This window comes from Thunnus albacares, chromosome 22 (genome assembly GCF_914725855.1).
Source record: "Thunnus albacares chromosome 22, fThuAlb1.1, whole genome shotgun sequence".
NCBI classification, from domain to species: domain Eukaryota; kingdom Metazoa; phylum Chordata; class Actinopteri; order Scombriformes; family Scombridae; genus Thunnus; species Thunnus albacares.
In genome coordinates this window covers 4090653-4114104 of record NC_058127.1, presented here as the reverse complement: position 1 = coordinate 4114104, position 23452 = coordinate 4090653, and the positions used below count along the sequence as shown (strand labels likewise).

General features: G+C 37.2%; 3 protein-coding genes across 4 annotated transcripts; all 3 read right to left on the bottom strand.

The window, feature by feature from the left end:
• Positions 1 to 1103: 1103 nt before the first annotated feature.
• On the bottom strand, positions 1104 to 5161 carry LOC122974456 (galactose-specific lectin nattectin-like). Its single transcript, XM_044342488.1, has 5 exons — positions 5140 to 5161; positions 4635 to 4744; positions 2854 to 2988; positions 2656 to 2764; positions 1104 to 1294 (listed from the first exon to the last, which is right to left on the bottom strand). The coding sequence occupies exons 1-5, from the start codon at positions 5159 to 5161 to the stop codon at positions 1104 to 1106; spliced, it is 567 nt and encodes a 188-aa protein (XP_044198423.1).
• A 4851-nt stretch (positions 5162 to 10012) lies between these two features.
• LOC122974251 (ladderlectin-like) lies at positions 10013 to 13455 on the bottom strand. Of its 2 annotated transcripts, none has more exons than XM_044342265.1 (7): positions 13348 to 13455; positions 13136 to 13230; positions 12984 to 13025; positions 12516 to 12625; positions 11642 to 11776; positions 11347 to 11455; positions 10013 to 10421 (listed from the first exon to the last, which is right to left on the bottom strand). In XM_044342265.1, the coding sequence occupies exons 2-7, from the start codon at positions 13194 to 13196 to the stop codon at positions 10354 to 10356; spliced, it is 525 nt and encodes a 174-aa protein (XP_044198200.1). In that variant the 5' UTR covers positions 13197 to 13230; positions 13348 to 13455; the 3' UTR covers positions 10013 to 10353. The 2 variants fall into 2 exon arrangements, with proteins under 2 accessions (XP_044198200.1, XP_044198199.1); XM_044342264.1 differs by having other exon boundaries at positions 13352 to 13394.
• A 7682-nt stretch (positions 13456 to 21137) lies between these two features.
• LOC122974454 (tyrosine-protein kinase Tec-like) lies at positions 21138 to 22699 on the bottom strand. The gene is made up of 4 exons (XM_044342487.1): positions 22638 to 22699; positions 21869 to 21987; positions 21540 to 21697; positions 21138 to 21221 (listed from the first exon to the last, which is right to left on the bottom strand). The coding sequence occupies exons 1-4, from the start codon at positions 22697 to 22699 to the stop codon at positions 21138 to 21140; spliced, it is 423 nt and encodes a 140-aa protein (XP_044198422.1).
• Positions 22700 to 23452: the final 753 nt, after the last annotated feature.

The window sequence follows — 23452 nt, the reverse complement described above, 5'->3', positions numbered from 1 at the left end:
GGCTTCTTTACTTCCTTATTATGATAAAATTCCAGTTAAAACAGGTTCTTTGAACGTAAAACAATGAGGGATCATTCTAGACTGTAATCCAATCAAGTATCAGTTAATTAAAGAGGCTGTATGATTTGTGAGGTGAAGCTTTTTATGTTTTGTTTTGTTTTGTTCAGTTTTTTTGTTTTTCAGAAAGTGACAGTTTTCTAGGAAGTTTGAATGTCCATTTCATTGTGTCTATTCAAAGTGAAACCTGAGATACAAATCAAAGTCATGAAGCACAACAAGATTTTGTCGCATGAACTGTTTTGGCAGCAAATACCATCAAACTCATGGATCACTGACAAGCACGCACAGTATTTACTCATGAACCCACAGAACTATGTAACAGAACAGTGTGATTACCCTCCCAATAAAAATTACAGATGCTTTTCAGATGAAGATTTGAAACAATGGATAATATAACAAGCTTTTAAAATACAACACATTGTTAAAGATGAAACCAGTGGTTTCCAACCTTTTTGGCTTTTGACATCTTATGAAAAGCAGTCGGGGTCACATTTCAGATGTCTATGAGTTGTTAACAGCTCCACCAAATAGCGATTTTTCCCTCTAAACTTCTCACATGGTTTTGTAATGGATAACCAATACCACCTGCTGATGTGGATAATCTTAGGGAACTGGATTCGGCCTGGCTTCTATAATCACCAGCTGTCGTTGAACCACTACAAATGAACCTATTTAGTTAGGAATCCTAACAACCAGGGTCACAACAAAGTGTATTGGTGCAATTAGGTGTTGGAGGTTGGAAAGTAGTCAAAGATGACCTTCTAACAGGTAACACGATTGTTATTTCAAGGAGACTGGGCTGGAATTCTTCAGCACTGAGTGTGTAAAATAAGGCCTAGCTGTCAAAACAACATACAAAATATGTGTGAACATGACAATGGTTATAGTTGTGAGAAGAGGATGCAGGGTGGAAGGTGAGTTGTTACTGTCTGTGGTGGATGGTGGGCACTTGCAGTCAGTGTTAAGATTTGGGTAAAACTCAGTGACAGTTGTGTGGATTGTGTTCCAGGAAACACTTCAAATACGGAGGTCGATGTGCTCAGTCATCCTTTGAGTTCTGTCAGGGTCTTAGTCTGCAGATATTTGTTTTCAGATTCATCTGGAACATTGTTGCCCCAGTGTGCACTCACTTGACACTTGCTCTCACTGCTTATGTCGCAGCAGAACGCTGACCAGAGCATGGAGGGAATATTTACCCTGTTGTTGAGGAAGTGGTCGGTGCTGGGTTGTACTCCTGTTACCACAAATATAGTTTCATTTGCAAAGTGCCCATTTTTACACAAGGGACAGATTATGTCAATCTTTGCTGTCTGAAAAAAATCAACTTGTAGTTATAGAAATTTACAGATTTCAAGATTTTTTATTCTGGGATTCAACAGGGGAGTTTATGCTGTTAACCAGCAAAAAATGTCAAAGACAGCATTTATTCACAAATCTAACATTTCAGATTTTGGGTGTCCTGTTATGATATGCAGCTCCTCATATGACTATCAATAGAAACCATTTCTGTAAAACTCTGGCTACTGCAGGAGTAATGGTACCTGACATGCTTCAGTTGGAGTAAATACCAGTCTTCAGGAGGCATAACTTACGAAGTAATGACAGACACACAGAGCTTTTGTAGACAGAAATGTTTTATTTAGTTTTATTATTTGCTATTGCATTTTGCATAAGAATAAAGAACAGTTCACTCTGTGAAACAAGGATGTACTAAAAGCTTTCAGTCTGCTGTTATGAAAGGCACAAGGCCTAAGAAACAATCCAGCTCCTGTTTATGTCACTTGTCATTTTGTTCCTTAAGTAGCATCACAGCGATAGAAAAGAAATTAAGATATAGAGCCTTCAGGTTACACATCTCCACCAATAGTTGTGCTTTCGACAGGTACTTCATGCCTCTGTGTCTGCTCAGGAGTCATCAGATTGTCATGGCACAGACAGATGGGTGGGCGACGTTACACTGGAGATCATCCCAGCAGCTTTTACCTGTAAGTACCAAAAATGCAGGAGTCAATCAACACTACACAAACCAAAAGCTGAGATTGTCTAGGCCATGATCACATCACTGTATAAAATACACAACACAAATAATCTATCTGGGGGCAATGGGCTCATTCTGCATTACGACCTAATACACAGGTACAGATATTTTATCTGAATGAATGCGTCAATTGTTGCATTATTAAGTTACTAAACAAAATGAAGAACATTTGTTCAGCTGAGATTACATGATGGTTCTTATTTATTCATCTTGAGCCATGGAGTTCAGAAGACTGAACTTCCACATCAACAGTTCAGGAGTTGTTGAAAAGATAGCCCAAAGGTTTATAAGGTCTCCTGCTAACAAAAAAAACAACAATGGAGTGATATTTTGGAACTGAAAAATGAATTGCTGACTGTTAAGGTGAGACCCTCCCCCCGCCCCCCCCAAAAAAGAGTTATTTGCACCATGTATCATTTGCCATTTAAACCATAAATTCCATTTATGAATATTTTCTGCACCACTCATATCGTATGCTCATTTCCCTATGGCAAATTTGGGATTTTTGATTTGGGCTATATAAATTAAATGACTTGAAATTATGTGCCATGAATTACCTCTAAAAACCACTAGTAAACAGTGCTGAGCATTTAGGTTATTAGGCTCTCCACTGCACCAATACTTTAAGTTGAAAGGGGTACCATCGCTCCAGAACCAAAGACCCTCCTACAGGATAGAATACAATACAATAAATATATAGATAAATTCAAAAAAAGTAAGCAATATCAGACCTCGTGTAATGTTACATGATATACCTCTTGGCAATCAGAGCCACCAATCCATGCGTAGTCATTCCGATGAACGTGATTCCATATTATCTTCTGAACAGCATGATAGTCATGCCTGCTGTGTACCGATGCAAGGTTTGCACCCATGGACAGACAGTTTTTCTACAGTGGAGAAAAACAGAGAACAGAGTATCATTCTGTATTCCCCTTTCAAATCTTTCTTCAAACAATATCCTCAATATAAAATAAAAACACAGGACTCTCTCAAATGCTATAACAATACTATAAGTTTATTTTGTGATCACCTGCTTTAAAGAGGACCTATCATGCTCATTTCAGCTCTAAATTTTTATTTTTGGACTCCACTAGATTAGCTCTGCATGATTCAAAGTTCAAAAAACCCTTATTTATCTCATACTGGCCATTTATGCAGCCCCTCAATATACAGTTTCTCTTACGCTCTGTTTTAGCTCCTGTCTCTTTAAGGCCCGCCTCCCAATAAGCCCACTCTGTTCTGATTGGCCAGCTTTACGTATCAGAGTTGTGTAACTTTACCATCATTGCAAACCAAACATTTCCTGCTTTACTGCTTCAAATTAAAAGCTTTTAAGTGACTAACTAATGGGAAACTTTTATTGTGAAGAATTTACAGGAAGTAAAAACGTGTTCCTCACTAACTAAACCGGTCGAAACAACAACATATGGAGCTATTTGGAGCTATTTGCTCAACAGATCAGTTAGAAATGATGCAGGGAGGAAGAGTACAAGCAGAAACAGCCACAGTGAGATGTTGAGCTGTAGACAACCAGCACACCTCCAACAGGTAAACTATTTATTTTACTTTGCTGTGCTGTGTAATGGCGTCGTGGCTTGGCGTAGCTACTCTCGTAGTGAAGCAGCAAACTCGCGCGCTGTGCACGTAGCAGATGTCCATATAAAGAAATCCATCACGAACTGATGTCAGCTCAGGCCAAAAGTAGAAAAAACCGTTGGAAACTTAGTGTTCAGAGCAGTCTGAAGCTGTTGCTTTTTGCTCACAGGATTACTGCTACATATGTTTACCTCGTTATTTGACACATCGGCCACTTTTAACATGAATATCTGACATTGTGACATTTTATATATGTCTGAAAATAAGGAAAAGCATAATACCTCCCCTTTAATTATTTCAACTTTGTTTATGAGAAATAATCTTTTGTCCATCATTTTGGGAGACTAAAAATATAACAACATCCATGAGCCTCAACTGCTGTTGCCATGGAGAAAAAGCCAGTCAGGGGTGAGAATCAGAGCAGTAATGAATTTAAAACCATTTGTTGTTGAAGTTGTAAACAAAACATGGCGCCACAGTTACTGAATTCACTCAAAAGTGACCTAGAAATGAAAACTGAGCCAATTTTCCCAACACTTTAATCCTTAGCTTCCACCTGCTGTTAGAGGCACACGTGACTAAATTTTAGGCTCTGTGATTGGTGCACCTTGGGAGTCGTATTAGTTTCGACCACAAAGTTTTGTACCTTTGATTTGATTTTTTTTCATCAGAGCACCAGATATTATCTAATGCAGTTGTTCAACTTTTCTAGTAATGATTCAACTGGAAGAGTTTCATATCGATCCAATCCGTAGTAATGTTCAAACTGGTAGTCACCTAACAATTTGATAGAGCTGCCCAGAAAAAATAATAACATAAGTAATGAGACAACACTTAAGTTAGAAGAGAAAGTTACCAACTGTGCAAGTCAAAACAAACAGAATAAACAAAGAAAATGTTGAAGTGTTCTTCAGTGAATACAAATCATCCCGATTACCTCAGCTTTAGCCCAGCTCAAGGCTCGAGAAACGTGGAGGAAACAGCGGCCGTGGTAATAACTCCAGCCAGGGGGACATAATATTGACCTCTTGTCAACACGATGCTCCTCTAAACACAAATGGTGGAGAAAAGTTGGTCATGTTGACTTTCCAGACAGTGTAATCCTTACATTCTGACAGTAGCTACCCTACAACATGTTAAATTTAACCCAGAAAATCCCCTATGAACAAAAATGTTTTCATGTTAGGAAAAGTCGTAAGTGTTTGTGGTGTGTTTATGGTTCTCAAATCCAAACATGTCAAATTCGACCTGTAAGGATTAATATTAATCTGAATAAATAAATGTATTCACCTTCTTGAATTTTTGCCACTGCCTCATGCTCTTTCTCTGCTTCTTGAAGAGTTGGACAGTTAAACATGTCAGTTAGAGGTTATTATTATTATTTTCATTATTATTTATTGAGGTCTAAAGACAAAAACACACAAATTCAGTCAGATACTCACCAGCAGCTCCAGCCAGAGCCATCATGGAACAAACGAGTACAGACACAGTCAGCAACTTCATGATGGAGATGATGCAGATATGACGCTTTCCTTCAATAAGTATAGAGACAGACATGTTAGTGATATTTAAAGCAGATAAACTGTGGTGAATGATGAGAGAGAACCAAATAGAAGAAAAGAGTGTGAAAAGAGAGAAGCAAAGCAAACCTTTTTTTGGAAAAATGTATTTGTCCCCGTCCTGACCAACACCAACATGTGTGAAAAAGTATTTACCACCGTAGTTACTAAATCCACTAATCTAGGAAACATTGATATTTGGGTTCAGCAGGACTAAACACAGCCAGGCCTGATTACTGCCATCACTGTTCAATCTACATATCAATTAAATAGGTATATTTAAGTAATGTGTAGATGTTTCATAGATAATAGATAGTATTATGTGTTTGCTCTGGTTACCTTTGTTTTATGTTAAATTCTGTTTGAAGGTCTGAAACAATTTAGTATGAAATATAGCCTAAACATACAAATACAAGAAATCAGAAGAGGCAAATACTTTCACTGTGATTTCTATGGAGAGCCCTTTAATTCATAACCCTACCCAAACCGTATACCACCTATCCAGTCATCCTGTGCTGCCACTTAAAGCGAGTTTGGCTTTAAACATAAACATGGCACTGATATGTAATATATTTATTGATGCCTCTAAAGCCTTTGACTGTATAAACCATGAAAAACTATTTAATAAATTATATGAAAGAGGAGTTCCTGGATTTCAAGCTAGAGTCCTGGTTTTCTAGTACGCCCATCAGACGATGCAAATTAGATGGGGAAATTCTGTATCTGCTCCATGTGAATAATGGAGTTCGACAAAGCAGTATTCTGTCTCTTTTTTTAACATCTATATGGATGATCTGTCAGTGCAGTTGAAAAGATGTGGAACAGGATGTATAGTTGGCAAATCTATCATTAAACACCTCATGTACGCAGACGATTTGGTGATTTTCTGTCCATGTAGTGCTGGTCTTCAACAGCTATTGAGGGTATGCTCACAATATGATAATTGAGTGTAATATGAGTGATATGAGTAATTTTATGATAGTCCGAAGTAGGGAAGACAGAAAATTAGTATTTTCTGATTTCTTCCTGCCTGGCATTGCCCTTAAAAAGTGTAAGGAGGCTAAATATTTGGGCCATTGCATAACTAATGATTTATCAGATGATAGGGACATTTACAGACAGTGTTGAAAGATGTACACACAAGCAAACATGTTGGCTTGTAAATTTAGTATGTGTTCAGTGACTGTGAAGATCTCTCTTTTTAAAGCTTTTTGTATCCCACTATATACGGCCCATCTGTGGTGATGTTACTGCTGCTTAAAGCTCCAAGAAACTGCAGCGCAAACTAAATGTTTGTTAATGTTGGTGTACCTACCTGCTCTGATGTAATACGAAATCTTATATGTACATGCAGGTTATCCGATTCTCTTAACAGTATTATTTCAGCTTTGACCAACCCTGAACTGAGTTCCATCAGGTTCTCATCTAGAATGTGAAACCATTGGCGTTTTAGCCTAAATGCAAATTCCTAATCATTATGGAATGCCTGAAGTGGTTTCTGTCCTACAGATAACCGATGCCGGTGTGGATAAGGCACCGACAGACGGCTGTCCTCTACCTCTGACCTAGCTATCGAACATAGTCCCCATAATCTACACGCAAGACCAACCCAGCCTTGCTAGGGAAAAAAATTCAGCCTGGCTTCTATAATCACCAGCTGTCATTGAACCATTACCAACGGGCCTATGTTTTCAGGAATTCCTTACAGCCGGGGTTACAACAAAGTGTTGCAGTGCAAATAGGTGTTGGAGGTTCGAAAGTACTCCAAGATGATCTTCTAACAGGTCGTCTCTGAAGGAGTCCCACTCTGACTGTCGAGGGCATTGCCTGGTTTTATAGGGCGGCTTTGATGCCCTGGTCCGAACAGTTTAGCCAATTAAACATTATTTAACCATAGCCTAATTATACCTCTATCACATGTGCAGCAGGTTGATCTCAATCATTAAATCCAAACCTTTCCAATTCTGTTATTCAATAAACATTGTAAGTTTATCTTTAGCAAAATTCATTATATTTTGTAATCTAAATAAATTTAAAACTCATGTCAGCTATATCCCAAGAGGGTGTTCTTCTTACCTTAAGGAGATACCAGAAGACTTCAGAGATGAGCACAAGTCAGGAACTTGGAGTGTATAGAAATACAAACCAGTTTGATTTGGTTTTCACTAAATACTTGATATAAGACCCAAAAAGTAAAATACAAAACTTGAGTCAAAAGTTAAAGATGAAAAAAGCAAACTGACAAAAGGCCTCACGTGACGACCCAAAAACAGCCTCAAAAAGCCTCTCAGTCACTCTTAGCTTTCTTTTTATATCCAAATATCCTCCTCTTCTTTACATTCTTACATCCATATATGGTCTATCATTAGGACATCTGCCAGTTACATGCTGATGTTATATGACTTAACACAAAATAGTGACATTTTCCTTAACTGTCACTTACAACATACCCCGTGGAACATTGTTTTTTATGTTTGAGGTTAAAATTTCGGTATATCTGCTAGGTGCAGAAAACCGCAGCTTCTCTTTTGGCCTCAGGTTGTCTAATGGTTGTCTATGTATTTGTTGTTTGTGTTTGTTTAGTCACTCTTGACAGTTTAGATCTTGTCAGATATTGTACAAATTGTGCAGGTTCTGCACAAATGGTGTAAGACATTTGACTGTTTTCTTTATCACCAATTAAAACTGAATAATTTAGTTAGAAATAGGCTTGAGTGGATTTGTCTCCAGTTTCATTTCAATAAATGTTCAAATGATCCAATATTTCACTAAAAATCAAAGATCAAAGAAAACGTCCAAAACCTGAAAACAGATTTGTGTATCAGAACTTTGTTTTTTCTTCTTTCCTCTCCCATTAATCATCTCACCACCCCTCAGATTTATCTGCTGACCCTTTAGAGGGGCCTGACCCCTAGGTTGGAAACCAGTGGACTAAACTAGCTAACTGTATATAAAGTAATAATACTTTAAGTACATCAAGCTCATAATACTTATGTACTTTTACTGTAGTAGGATTTTTCATGCAGGACTTGTACTTGTAATGGAGTATTTTTATGTTGCTGTATTGGTAATTTTATTCAAGTAAAGGACCTGAATACTTCCTATAAGTTCTTTATCAGATGAAATGAGACAAGAATTAGATGATATGTGATCAGATGACCTCGGATGTCGCCATAAAGATGAAGCACACAGGTAACGTCAGCTGAGATAAGGAGGAATGTCATTAATATATATATGTGATCATTTATTTGATAAGTCTGCCTCTTCATCTGCATGCTTTAAAGTGGTAGCATCACTCAATAAAAACAATAATAGAGCATAATAAGAGCACACATTGTTTCCTCTGACAGCACAGTCATGAGATTTTCTCCAGCAAGACAGAAGAGGATGTGAAATATCTGCAGATGATAAAGTTACTGCTCAGACAGTGAATGCACATGAGACGCAATGTTGTTTTTAATGTATTCATTATTTCAGTCTATATGTACTGATATTCTATATGTAAATTAATTATTTAATAACACGTTATGATGCAAATGTCACGTAATTTATAGGAATAATTTAGCTAACTCGTGTCAAAATAGCAGTACACTTTCTACTCCACTTTTTTCTCACAGAAACAGACTCTCCTCCTCTCCCTGTAATATTACCCATGATGCAAGTTAAAATGTGAAAAATGAAAAGAAAATCATTCCGATGAATGATGAAAGTTGTTTTATACTTCCTTTATTATTCAGAAGTGAACGCAAATAAAACATTTTTTACTAGATTGGTAATCAGAAAACAAATAAAATCTAAACTTGGGAGTGATGTTACATTCGAGTTGGTTGATATTTGTCTTGGTATAAAACTGAGGTGATGTAATATCTAAAGCTGCAATGATTGGTCAATTAATTGATTAGTTGTCAACTATTAAATTAATCGCTATTGTTGATAATCAGTTAATCATTTGGAGTCATTTCTAAGAAAAAAAAGTCAAAATTCTCTGATTCCAGCTTCTCAAATGTGAATATTTTCTTCAATCCTCTATGGCAGTAAACTGAATATCTTTGTGTTGTGGACAAAACAAGACATTTGAATACGTCATCTTGGGCTCTGGGAAACAGTGATCAACATGTTTCACCATTTTCTGACAATTTTAGACCAAACAACTAGTCAATTAATCGAGAAAATAAGTCAAAAGTTAAAGATGAAAAAAGCGAACTGACAAAAGGCCTCACGTGACGACCCAAAAACAGCCTCAAAAAGCCTCTCAGTCACTCTTAGCTTAGGCATGGGGAGTCAGGAATATTATGTATTATGTATATTTCTTACAGATTTTTGAGCTATTGGTAGTTTGCTTATCATTATTTTTAACTATATTTAACATAGTTTAATATACTATACCTCTCATGTGCTTTAAATTTTAATATGTATATTGCAGAATAACCACACATCATCTGCCAGTTCACCTGGTTCTAAATAAACATCCTGGATTTAACTTCAACATCTCTGGCTGAGTTCTTACTGGACACAGTAGCAGCAGGCCAGTTTCTAGTTAATCAGTTCAAGTACTATTTTTCAGTACCAATTTTTTTTTTAAAATGTATTTTAGGTTTAATTAACTTGAAATTATAAAACATACATATTTAAGTAAAGTTAAGGACAAAATTAGTTAATTCCACTAAATCTCTGAATGATATTTTACAGTGTAGATGTTGATCTGACTGTGATACCCATAATAATTGTTCCATTTAAAATAGAATTACAAACCAGCTTGTTTCATGCTTGCGTCTTTAATTTGCACAATATGAGACAGAACAGTTCACTCTCCAGAGTCAGAAAAAGCATTCTTTTCATAACATATTCAGTTTGGCACAAGACCTAAAAGACAATCCAGCTCCCATTTGTGTCACTTGTTGCTTCCTTCCTTAAGTAGCTTTACAGTGATAGCAAGATAGAAATAAAGATGAAAAATGATTTATAAAGCTGTTAGGTTATATATGAGACTGATGATAAAATGACAGATTAACTTGTGACAATAAACACAAACACATATCCACTAATGTTTGTGCTTTTCACAGGTATTTCATGCCTCTCTTATCTGCTCAGGAATCATCAGATTTTCTTGGCACAGACAGATGACCGGCGAGAATTACACTGTACATCATCCCAGCATTTGTTACCTGCAATTATTAAAAACACAGGACGTCAGCATGATTGTCAATCATATCATGTAATATTTTGATGCAGATGTAGATTAGATTATCATTTCTTAAAGGGGAACTCAGCTGATTTTCCACATCAAAGTCTGTTTCCAGGTTGATGAAAAAAGTCATATAAGCCTTTTGTGGCTCCAGACGGAGCTGTGTGACATCTGATAAATTGTCTGTTGGGGCTGAATACTACAAGTGTGGGGGTGTGGAGTTAGAAAGAAGTGAGGTTACCAGACCCGTGTAGCTGCTCCTCATCTCTGCTGGAGGCTAGCAGCTCCAGGCTACATTAGATTAACTACTAGGATAACACACCTGAAAGGTATAATATGTAACTTTTCTGCATTAAAATGTCTAAAAATGACTAGACCTATGTTATATATTTTGTTAAGTTGTGTACATATGTAATCCCAAATGTTTCCAACAATATTCAAACCCAGACAAATCCGTAATTTTAATCAATGTAATGGTCTGTTTCATTTGGTCACCTGTTAATGATGTAATTTCCCCTTTGTGCATGTGTTAGCATTGCGGTTGCCCACAAGAAACTGAAAGTCATAAATTGACTTTTTACTCAGTTTTAAGCCACATTTTAATGATACACTTTTTAGATCTTGGTTGTTTTTAACTATAGCTTTTAACCGGATGAAGGATTTTAATCATTGGACGTCTGGATCTTAAGTTATCAGAGAAACAAGCTGAGCCTATAGAGCCTATGGACACACAGGTTTTCCAGCAACATCATCAATGAAATGTCCATGCAGGCACATTTTTAGTTTTTCATGAAGTCACCTTGTTTTTGTTATGCGTCCTTTCTTATCTACACCACTTACATAATTACATAATTCTACATAATTACATAATTCTCTCATGCAAAGTAATGTATTTTATGGTTTACCTCCGTAGTTCATCTGAATACAGTCCTGGTTCCAGTTGTTATTAGGCTCTCCTCTGCACCAGTATGAGTAGGCGAAACGTGTGCCATCACTCCAGAGCCAAACACCCTCCTAGAAGATCGAATAGAAGACAATTGATGCATATAAATAAAGATAATCTAAATGTCAACACCACTCTAAATACCAAAAGGTTTGATATTCTTATTACAAGGTCTATTTACTTGATATCAAGTAACTTGAAGTCAAGAATGAACTTTCAAGCTCATAAGACATCTTTTGTTATTATACGTGACATACCTCTTGGCTGTCAGAGCCTCCAATCCATGTCTTAGGAGACCTATGAGTTCTATCTGATATTATCCTTTTAATCTGGTTGTACTCCCGAGTTCCATGAATCGATGCAAGGTGTGCACCCTTGGACTGGCAGTTTCTCTACAGTGGAGATAAACAGAGAACAGAGTAGAGATGTGAATAGGAAGGTGCTGCTAATCTTTCTTTAAACAATATCCTCAATATCACTGAACACAGAAACACAGGACTCTACTGGTGTTATAACAATATGATAGGTCTATGTTGTGACCACCAGCTTCAATTATTTCAACTCTGTTACTGAGAAATCATGTTTTGTGTCTCATTTTGGTGGACAGCTATAGATATGACAATACCCATGAGCCTCAGCTGCTGTTGCTATGGAGAAGAAGCCAGTCAGAAGTGAGAATCACTGCGTTAATAAATTTAAAACCCTTTGTTGTCGAAGTTGCAAACAAAAAGTGATGCCATAGTTGCAGAATTCACTCAAAAGTGATCCAGAAATAAAAACTGAGCTGATTTACACTGCAGATTGTAGTTTTTTACCTTGGATTTTCTTTCTTTTTTTTTTTTAAATCAAAGTACCAGATATTATCTAATGCAGCTGTTCATCTTGTCTACTGATGATTCAACTGGAAGAGTCTAATCTTTAGAAATGTTCCAACTGTTAGTCACCTAACATTGTCTATGGGGAGAATGAAGTGGGTGCACCCAAAATACTTTGCAACTTGATAAAGCTGCCCAGAAAAAATAATAACATGAGTAATAAGAGAACACTAAAGTTAGATGAGGAAGTTACCAAGTGTGCAAGTCAAAGAAAATGTTGAAGTGTTCTTCAGTGAATACAAATCGTCTCGATTACCTCAGCTTGAGCCCAGGTCAAGGTTCGAGGAACGAAGAGGAAACAGCGGCCGTTGTACTTAGTCCAGTGGTAGGGACAAGATGTTGACCTCTTGACAATACGATGCTCCTCTGAACACAAATGGTGGAGAAAAGTGGGTCACATTGACTTTCCAGACAGTGTGATGCACTTAAACCCTTACATTCTGACAGTAGCTATCCTACAACATGTTTGAATAGTGATTTTAGAATTTTTGAATAAACATGGATCAAATTTAACCCAGAAAATCATCTATGTACAGAAATATGTATCAGCTGCATAAAAAATATTTCCAATTTTGTATATTCAGGGTCATGTCAAGAAAAACATTTCTGGCTAAAAGAAAGATGTTTGTGGTGTTTTTAATGCTCTCAAATGTAAACATGGGTCAAATTTGATCTGTAAGTGTTCATTCAGCTAATATTAATCTGAATAAATAAATGTATTCACCTTCTTGAATTATTGCCTCTGTCTCCTTGTCTTTCTCTGCTTCTTGAAGAGCGGGACAGTTAAACATGTCAGTTAGAGGTTATTATTAATATTATTATTATTATTTATTGAGGTCTAAAGACAAAAACACACAAATTCAGTCAGATACTCACCAGCAGCTCCAGCCAGAGCCATCATGGAACAAATGAGTACAGACACGGTCAGCAACTTCATGGTGGAGATGATGCAGACCTTATATGATGCTTTCCTTCAATAAGTATAGAGACAGACATGTTAGTGATATTTAAAGCAGATAAACTTTAGTGAATGATGAGAGAGAACCAAATAGAAGAAAAGAGTGTGAAGAGAGAGAAGCAAAGCAAACCTGCTTTTGGAAAAAAGTATTTGTCCCTGCTCTGACCAACACCAACATGGCTTCTAAGTCACTCTTAGCTTTCTTTTTATATCCAAATATCCTCCTCTTCTTCACATTCTTACATCCATATATGGTCTATCATTAGGACATCTGCCAGTTACATGCTGATGTTATATGACTTAACACAAAACAGTGACATTTTCTTGAACTGTCACTTACAACATACCCCGTGGGAACATTGTTTTTTATGTTTGAGGTTAAAATTTCAGTATATCTGCTAGGTGCAGACAACCACAGCTTCTCTTTTGGCCTGAGGTTGTCTTATGGTTGTCTATGTATTTGTTGTTTGTTTGTGTTTGTTTAGTCACTCTTGACAGTTTAGATCTTGTCAGATATTGTACAAATTGTGCAGGTTCTGCACAAATGGTGTAAGACATTTGACTGTTTTCTTTATCACCAATTAAAACTGAATAATGAACTAGCTAACTGTATATAAAGTAATAATACTTTAAGTACATCAAGCTCATAATACTTATGTACTTTTACTGTAGTAGGATTTTTCATGCAGGACTGGTAATTTTACTCAAGTAAAGGACCTGAATACTTCCTCTAAGTTCTTTATCAGATGAAATGAGACAAGAATTACATGATATGTGATCAGATGACCTCGGATGTCGCCATAAAGATGAAGCACACAGGTAACGTCAGCTGAGATAAGGAGGAATGTCATTAATATATATGTGATCATTTATTTGATAAGTCTGCCTCTTCATCTGCACGCTTTAAAGTGGTAGCATCACTCAATAAAAACAATAATAGAGCATAATAAGAGCACACATTGTTTCCTCTGACAGCACAGTTATGAGATTTTCTCCAGCAAGACAGAAGAGGATGTGAAATATCTGCAGATGATAAAGTTACTGCTCAGACAGTCAATCAATCAATCAATCAATCAATCAATCTTTATTTATATAGCGCCATATCACAACAGAAGTCATCTCAAGGCACTTTTCACATAGAGCAGGTCAAGACCGTACTCTTTAATTTACAGAGACCCAACAATTCCCCCATGAGCAAGCACTTGGCGACAGCGGTAAGGAAAAACTCCCCTTTAACGGGTAGAAACCTCAAGCAGACCCCGGCTCTTGGTGGGCGGCCATCTGCTTTGACCGGTTGGGTTGAGAGAGAGAAAGAGAGAGGGAAAGGGGGAGGGGGGACAGAAGAAAAACAATGACAACAACAAACAACAACAAGCACAAGCAGCAACAGCCAGGGAAGGATGCCATCAGCACTGTGAAGGACCGCGAAGGTTCGGCCCGGGAGTCAGGTTTTTCTGTGAGATGAGAAAGCACAAAAAACTCCGGGGAAGAAGCAAAGTTAGTGACATGCATTGATGTTACATGAATGCATACAGATGGAGAGGAGGAGGAGGAGAGAGGAGCTCAGTGCATCATGGGAAGTCCCCCAGCAGTCTAGGCCTATAGCAGCATAACTAAGGGCTGATCCAAGGCGAGCCTGGTCGGCCCTAACTATAAGCTTTATCAAAAAGGAAAGTTTTAAGCCTACTCTTAAACATAGAGAGGGTGTCTGCACCCCGGACTGAATCCGGTAGATGGTTCCATAGAAGAGGAGCCTGATAGCTGAAGGCTCTGCCTCCCATTCTACTTTTAAAGACTGTAGGGACCACCAGTAAGCCTGCATACTGGGAGCGCAGTGTTCTAGTGGGATAATACGGTATTATGAGCTCTTCAAGATATGATGGTGCCTGACCATTAAGGGCTTTGTAAGTTAGGAGAAGGATTTTAAATTCTATTCTAGATTTTACAGGAAGCCAATGTAGTGAAGCTAAAATGGGAGAAATGTGGTCTCTTTTTCTAGTTTTAGTCAATACACGTGCAGCTGCATTCTGGACCAGCTGGAGAGTCTTTAGAGACTTGTTAGGGCAGCCTGATAATAAGGAATTGCAATAATCCAGCCTAGAAGTAACAAATGCGTGAACTAGTTTTTCTGCATCGTTTAGGGACAGGATGTGCCTGATTTTTGTGATATTACGTAAGTGAAAAAAGGCAGTCCTTGAAATTTGATTTATGTGGGAGTTAAAGGACATATCCTGATCAAAGATAACTCCCAGATTCCTTACGGTGGTGCTGGAGGCCAGGGTAATGCCATCCAGAGCAGCTTTATCATTAGATAATGTGTTTCTAAGGTGTTTAGGGCCAAGCACAATAACTTCAGTTTTATCTGAATTTAGTAGTAGAAAATTGCAGGTCATCCAGGTCTTTATGTCGTTAAGGCATGTTTGGAGTTTGTTTAACTGATTGGGTTCATCTGGCTTCACTGATAAATATAATTGGGTATCATCTGCGTAACAATGAAAATTTATGGAGTGTTTCCTGATAATATTACCTAAAGGAAGCATATACCAGGTGAATAGTATCGGTCCAAGTACAGAACCTTGTGGAACTCCGTGTCTAACTTTTGCCTTCACGGAGGATTCATCATTAACGTGTACAAACTGAAATCGGTCTGATAAATAGGACTTAAACCAGCTTAATGCAGTTCCTTTAATGCCAATTAAATGTTCCAGTCTCTGCAAAAGGATTTGATGGTCAATTGTGTCAAATTCAGCACTAAGATCTAACAGGACAAGTATAGAGACAAATCCTTTGTCTGATGCAGTTAGGAGGTCATTTGTGACTTTCACCAGTGCTGTTTCTGTGCTATGATGTGCTCTAAATCCTGACTGAAAATCCTCAAATAAACTATTGTTATGTAGAAAGTCACATAACTGATTAGAGACTGCTTTCTCAAGGATCTTGGATAGAAATGGAAGGTTAGATATAGGTCTATAATTGGCTAAAACACCTGAATCAAGAGTAGGCTTCTTAAGAAGAGGTTTAATTACAGCTACTTTAAAGGACTGTGGTACATAGCCTGTTACTAAAGACAGATTGATCATATCTAGTAAAGAAGTGCTCACTAAGGGTAAGGCTTCCTTAAGCAGCCTAGTTGGGATGGGATCTAAGAGACAGGTTGATGGTTTAGCTGAACAAATCATTGAAGTTAGTTCAGACAAGTCTACTGGAGAAAAACAGTCCAAATATATGTCAGGATTTACTGCCGTTACCAAGGTTCCTGTGTTTGGGGAGAGAACGGTGCCTGTTGAGGGCAGGAGGTGGTTAATTTTGTCTCTAATAGTTAGAATTTTATCATTAAAGAAGCTCATAAAGTCGTTACTACTGAGAGCTATAGGAACACATGGATCAGTAGAGTTATGACTCTTTGTCAGCCTGGCCAAAGTGCTGAAAAGGAACCTAGGGCAGTTTTTATTCTCTTCTATTAATGCTGAGTAATAGGCGGCTCTGGCATTACAGAGGGCCTTCCTATATGTTTTAAGACTATCTTGCCAGACTAAGCGAGAATCTTCTACTTTGGTGGAACACCAAATCCTTTCCAATTTTCGCGATGTTTGCTTTAATTTGCGGGTTTGGGAGTTATACCATGGAGCTAACCTCTTACGTTTTATTATCTTCTTTTTTAAGGGGGCTATGGAGTCGAGTATTTGTCTTAGTGAGCCTGCAGCACTATCAATAAGATTATCAATTTGGGAGGGACTAAAGTTAACATAAGAGTCCTCTGTAGTATTGAGACATGGCAGTGAATTCAGTATTGACGGAATTGCTTCCTTAAATTTATCTACAACACTATCAGAGAGACATCTTTTGAGGACATTTTTGTCTAATGGTGTATAATCCAGTAATAGGAATTCAAAAGTTATTAAAAAATGATCTGATAAAATAGGATTTTGTGGAAAAATTATTAAATGTTCAATTTCAATCCCATAAGTCAGAACAAGGTCTAGGGTGTGGTTAAGACGGTGAGTGGGATTATTTACACACTGAGAGAAGCCAATTGAGTCTAATAATGAGATAAATGCAGTGCTGAGACTGTCATTATCAACGTCCACATGAATATTAAAATCACCTACTATAATTACTTTATCTGTACTAAGGACTAAATACGACAAAAACTCTGAGAATTCAGATAGGAATTCAGAGTACGGGCCAGGAGGACGATACACTATAACAAATAGAACTGGCTGTAAAGTTTTCCAGGTTGGCAGAGAGAGACTAAGAACAAGGCTTTCGAATGAGTTATAATTAAATTTAGGTCTAGGGTTGATGATTAGGCTTGAGTTGAAAATGGCTGCAACTCCTCCTCCTCGGCCAGTGTCTCGAGGAATATGAGTATTAATATGACTGGGGGGAGTGGATTCATTAAGGCTGACATATTCTTCATGACACAGCCAGGTTTCAGTGAGACAAAAAAAATCAATACGATGATCTGAAATTAAATCGTTTACTAAAACTGCTTTAGATGAAAGAGATCTAATGTTCAAGAGTCCACATTTAATTATCTTATTTTGTTGTACTATTGCAGTAGTGGTTTTAATTTTTACTAGATTTTCATGAATGACTCTTCTTTTATTTTCTTTTCTTTTATTTAATTGATTTATGTGGTCGGGGGACAGACACAGTCTCTATGTGGTTTTGGGTGGGTAACTGCTCTAATGGAAGCGCAGAGAAGCGTGTAGGACTGCAGCTCTGCCTCCTGGTCTCAACTCTGGTCTCAGTGAATGCACATGAGACGCAATGTATGTTTTTAATGTATTCATTATTTCAGTCTATATGTACTGATATTCTATATGTAAATTAATTATTTAATAACACGTTATGATGCAAATGTCACGTAATGTATGGGAATAATTTAGCTAACTCGTGTCAAAATAGCAGTACACTTTCTACTCCACTTTTTTCTCACAGAAACAGACTCTCCTACTCTCCCTGTAATATTACCCATGATGCAAGTTAAAATGTGAAAAATGAAAAGAAAATCATTCTGATGAATGATGAAAGTTGTTTTATGCTTCCTTTATTAATCAGAAGTGAACACAAATAAAACATTTTTTAATAGATTGGTAATCAGAAAACAAATAAAATCTAAACTTGGGAGTGATATTACATTCGAGTTGGTTGATATTTGTCTTGGTATAAAACTGAGGTGATGTAGTATCTAAAGCTGCAACGATTAGTCAATTAATCGATTAGTTGTCAACTATTAAATTAATCGCTATTGTTGATAATCAGTTAATCATTTGGAGTCATTTCTAAGAAAAAAAAGTCAAAATTCTCTGATTCCAGCTTCTCAAATGTGAATATTTTCTTCAATCCTCTATGGCAGTAAACTGAATATCTTTGTGTTGTGGACAAAACAAGACATTTGAATACGTCATCTTGGGCTCTGGGAAACAGTGATCAACATGTTTCACCATTTTCTGACAATTTTAGACCAAACAACTAATCAATTAATCGAGAAAATAAGTCAAAAGTTAAAGATGAAAAAAGCGAACTGACAAAAGGCCTCACGTGACGACCCAAAAACAGCCTCAAAAAGCTTCTCAGTCACTCTTAGCTTTCTTTTTATATGCAAATATGGTCCTCTTCTTCACATTCTTACATCCATATATGGTCTATCATTAGGACATCTGCCAGTTACATGTTGATGTTATATGACTTAACACAAAACAGTGACATTTTCTTGAACTGTCACTTACAACATACCCCGTGGGAACATTGTTTTTCATGTCTGAGGTTAAAATTTCGGTATATCTGCTAGGTGCAGAAAACCACAGCTTCTCTTTTGGCCTGAGGTTGTCTAATGGTTGTCTATGTATTTGTTGTTTGTAGTAGGATTTTTCATGCAGGACTTGTACTTGTAATGGAGTATTTTTATGTTGCTGTATTGGTAATTTTACTCAAGTAAAGGACCTGAATACTTCTTCTAAGAGGAGGAGGAATGTCATTAATATATATGTGATCATTTATTTGATAAGTCTGCCTCTTCATCTGCACGCTTTAAAGTGGTAGCATCACTCAATAAAAACAATAATAGAGCATAATAAGAGCACACATTGTTTCCTCTGACAGCACAGTCATGAGATTTTCTCCAGCAAGACAGAAGAGGATGTGAAATATCTGCAGATGATAAAGTTACTGCTCAGACAGTGAATGCACATGAGACGCAATGTTGTTTTTAATGTATTCATTATTTCAGTCTATATGTACTGATATTCTATATGTAAATTAATTATTTAATAACACGTTATGATGCAAATGTCACGTAATTTATAGGAATGATTTAGCTAACTCGTGTCAAAATAGCAGTACACTTTCTACTCCACTTTTTTCTCACAGAAACAGACTCTCCTCCTCTCCCTGTAATATTACCCATGATGCAAGTTAAAATGTGAAAAATGAAAAGAAAATCATTCTGATGAATGATGAAAGTTGTTTTATGCTTCCTTTATTAATCAGAAGTGAACGCAAATAAAACATTTTTTAATAGATTGGTAATCAGAAAACAAATAAAATCTAAACTTGGGAGTGATATTACATTCGAGTTGGCTGATATTTGTCTTGGTATAAAACTGAGGTGATGTAGTATCTAAAGCTGCAATGATTGGTCAATTAATCGATTAGTTATCAACTATTAAATTAATCGCTATTTTTGATAATCAGTTAATCATTTGGAGTCATTTCTAAGAAAAAAAAGTCAAAATTCTCTGATTCCAGCTTCTCAAATGTGAATATTTTCTTCAATCCTCTATGGCAGTAAACTGAATATCTTTGTGTTGTGGACAAAACAAGACATTTGAATACATCATCTTGGGCTCTGGGAAACAGTGATCAACATGTTTCACCATTTTCTGACAATTTTAGACCAAACAACTAATCAATTAATCGAGAAAATAATCGACAGATTAATTGAAAATGAAAATAACCATTAGTTGCAGCTCAGTATCAGATCAGCAGATTTCCAATAAAGGATGTTTCAGTTTCAGAAAAACCTCCTCACGCCTCTGAACAGCAATGAGGGAATTGAGATGTTCTTCCTGCTAATTCCCAGAACACACGAGGAGCAAGGAGACATGAACATAAGGTAGAGAAACACTGTCTAATCTAATGTGTGCCCACTGTAAGACCAGACATGTTCACAGGGAACGCCACACCTGACAAACAGACTGAAAATGTTCTTTATCATGGAAATATAACCAAAAGATAAATGACAGTCAGTCTCTTTAACATTAATGTGCAGGATGTAATGACAGATTTGTGCTGCTCCAGCAAAAAATTGTCAGACGTTGGTATTAAACAAGAAACGAAACAAAAACAAAAACCGATATCCTGACTTGGCGAGATTCCTTAAATGTCTCAGGAACACACAGCTGAGTCTTTACTGGGATGAAAGTGAAGCTTCATAGTGTGTTCATAGTCTGCTCACTTTCATCCATTTGTCACAGACAGATCTCTGACCAAAGCCCCATGTCCGACTGGGAGGCAGACCGGATGCATTCAGCTACACAGACAAGCAGGCAGATGCTTCCTAAGCTCACGTGTCCACCATGAGAGCCTTTTACACATTTTCTGTATTGCCGTTAGTTCATACAGGTGTTTGTGAAACAAACTTTAAAAGGCTTCTTAAGACAACGTGAGCTGCCGTCCCAGAGTTGTTCTGGTTGAGCAGATCTGAAGTGACTTGATTGGATTAAACAAACGTGAGTGTCAGTTTTAGCACCTTTACACCGAGTTCTCCATGTTGTCGTCCTTTCTATAGCGCTTTCTATAAATTAGATAACACCTTCAAGAACCACAGAAATGGTCGAGGAGCAGGAGTTCGGGGCCAACATGGCACACGCCGCATATGGCGCGAATGGTGAAAACAGCTGATTGGTCAGTTGGTCAGTTCGGGGGAGCGGTGTCACTGTCCAGAGCGTCGGAGATCATTATACAGATCTTAGAGAAAGACGGGCGCTCCTCCAGTCTCTGGAGAGAGAAACACAGGCCATAAATACACGTTATTATTTCAGACTAGAGCTGCAACTAACAATTATTTTCATGATTGATTAATCTGTTGATTATTTTCTTGATTAATCGATTATTTGTTTGGTCCATAAAATGTCAGAAAATGGTGAAAAATGTTGATCACTATTTCCAAAAGCCCAAGGTGACGTCCTCAAATGTTTTTTTTTTGTCCAGAATCCAAATATATTGAGTTTTATATTGAGAATTTAGACATTTTTTCAAACTAATTGGCGAACAAGTGAGATAATACTGAAATAGGTGATTTCTCACAACCCTCACCTCATGCCAACAGCGCTGCATGATGTCATAGATGGCAGGTGTGGCCATTTTGGGCCTGTAGAGGCGGTGACCCTGGGTTATCAGTGTAATGACCTCATGGTTGTGACTCTGTTCAAACGGCATACGGCCCTTAGTGAAGGCTTCCCACATCAACACACCTGGACACAAAAAACATTAGAGGTTTAATTGTTAAAACACTTAGTTCATCATTAATGCGTGGTAAAATAAAGAAAAAAAGGTAAAAATGAGAGTTGAGCCTCTGTTTTTTATGATTATACTTCATTTTCCTAAATGTTCCAGTTCCGGTATTGACGTTAAAGTGTGCTCACCGAAGGACCAGACGTCAGACTTGCTGCTGTATTTGTAGAAGTTAAAGACTTCAGGAGGCGACCACTTCACAGGGAACTTAGCACCCGATGAACTGGTGTACTGGTCGTCCAACACGTATCTGCATAAAACACATTAGCATTTAAGTTTCACAGGAAAAGACAACAGATAAAAACGTGCTGTGTAAATGTCTAGGAATCAGGGTAACGCTTTATTTTACAGGTCCTTTGATTTCCGGGAAATATTCTGAGTAATTTGAATGTATTTAACAGCTGAGTTTTTACAGAGCAGGAGGTGCAATTTAGTACAAACAATAAGAAACAATTTCAAACAGTGTTTAGTTGGTTTAATTAAGTAGACTTTTGACAATTCTTTTACTGACAGAAAATACTTAGTTTTCGGTGTGTAGTTTTGTGTGTCAAATTACATATTAGAATATTAGGTTGTTTTAAAAACTATAACAAGCACATTTCATGTGTAATTACATCACACTTTCAAAGAAATGCCTCAAGAATTAACACAGTAGCTACTTTTAGCAAATCACTGAAAAAACTTAATATGCTAATATTAGGTTTAGCTTGCAAAACTACACACTGAAAACTGAGTACTTTCTGTCAGTTAAAGTACTGTCCAATTTATTAAGGAAAAGAATATTGACGTGAACCAAAATAGCATATAATGACTGGATTCTCATCAACTAAACATGTTGGCTTGTAAATTTAGTATGTGTTCAGTGACTGTGAAGATCTCTCTTTTTAAAGCTTTTTGTACCCCACTATATATGGCCCATCTGTGGTGATGTTACTGCTGCTTAAAGCTCCAAGAAACTGCATCGCAAGCTAAATGTTTGTTAATGTTGGTGTACCTACCTGCTCTGATGTAATACGAAATCTTATATGTATGTGCAGGTTATCTGATTCTCTTAACAGTATTATTTCAGCTTTGACCAACCCTGAACTGAGTTCCATCAGGTTCTCATCTAGAATGTGAAACCATTGGCGTTTTAGCCTACATGCAAATGCCTAATCGTTATGGAATGCCTGAAGTGGTTTCTGTCCTACAGATAACCGATGCCGGTGTGGATAAGGCACCGACAGACGGCTGTCCTCTACCTCTGACCTAGCTATCGAACATAGTTCCCATAATCTACACGCAAGACCAACCCAGCCTTGCTAGGGAACCAAATTCAGCCTGGCTTCTATAATCACCAGCTGTCATTGAACCACTACCAACGGGCCTATGTTTTCAGGAATTCCTTACAGCCGGGGTTACAACAAAGTGTTGCGGTGCAAATAGGTGTTGGAGGTTCGAAAGTACTCCAAGATGATCTTCTAACAGGTCGTCTCTGAAGGAGTCCCACTCTGACTGTCGAGGGCATTGCCTGGTTTTATAGGGCGGCTTTGATGCCCTGGTCCGAACAGTTTAGCCAATTAAACAACTATATTTAACCATAGCCTAATTATACCTCTATCACATGTGCAGCAGGTTGATCTCAATCATTAAATCCAAACCTTTCCAATTCTGTTATTCAATGAACATTGTAAGTTTATCTTTAGCAAAATTCATTATATTTTGTAATCTAAATA

Bases quoted from the DNA above. Each gene is read 5' to 3' on its own strand.
- LOC122974456 (XM_044342488.1), bottom strand. From the start codon at position 5,161: ATGGCTCTGGCTGGAGCTGCTG. The intron at 4,745-5,139 runs GTGAGTATCTGA...ATTTGTGTTTAG, and splicing joins GGCTCTGGCTGGAGCTGCTG to AGGAGCATCGTGTTGACAAG. The intron at 1,295-2,655 runs GTAATTCATGGC...TTGTGGTAACAG, and splicing joins TTTACTAGTGGTTTTTAGAG to GAGTACAACCCAGCACCGAC.
- LOC122974251 (XM_044342265.1), bottom strand. From the start codon at position 13,196: ATGAAGTTGCTGACCGTGTCTGTACTCATTTGTTCCATGATGGCTCTG. The intron at 11,777-12,515 runs GTAATCGAGACG...TCTCCACTGTAG, and splicing joins TGACCTGGGCTCAAGCTGAG to AGAAACTGCCAGTCCAAGGG. The intron at 11,456-11,641 runs GTATGTCACGTA...TCGATCTTCTAG, and splicing joins GAGGCTCTGACAGCCAAGAG to GAGGGTGTTTGGCTCTGGAG.
- LOC122974454 (XM_044342487.1), bottom strand. From the start codon at position 22,699: ATGCAGTTTCTTGGAGCTTTAAGCAGCAGTAACATCACCACAGATGGG. The intron at 21,988-22,637 runs GTACAAAAAGCT...TGTTTTATGCAG, and splicing joins GATGGGCCATATATAGTGGG to ATACGTGTTGGACGACCAGT. The intron at 21,222-21,539 runs GTGAGGGTTGTG...TTCTCTCTCCAG, and splicing joins TGCAGCGCTGTTGGCATGAG to AGACTGGAGGAGCGCCCGTC.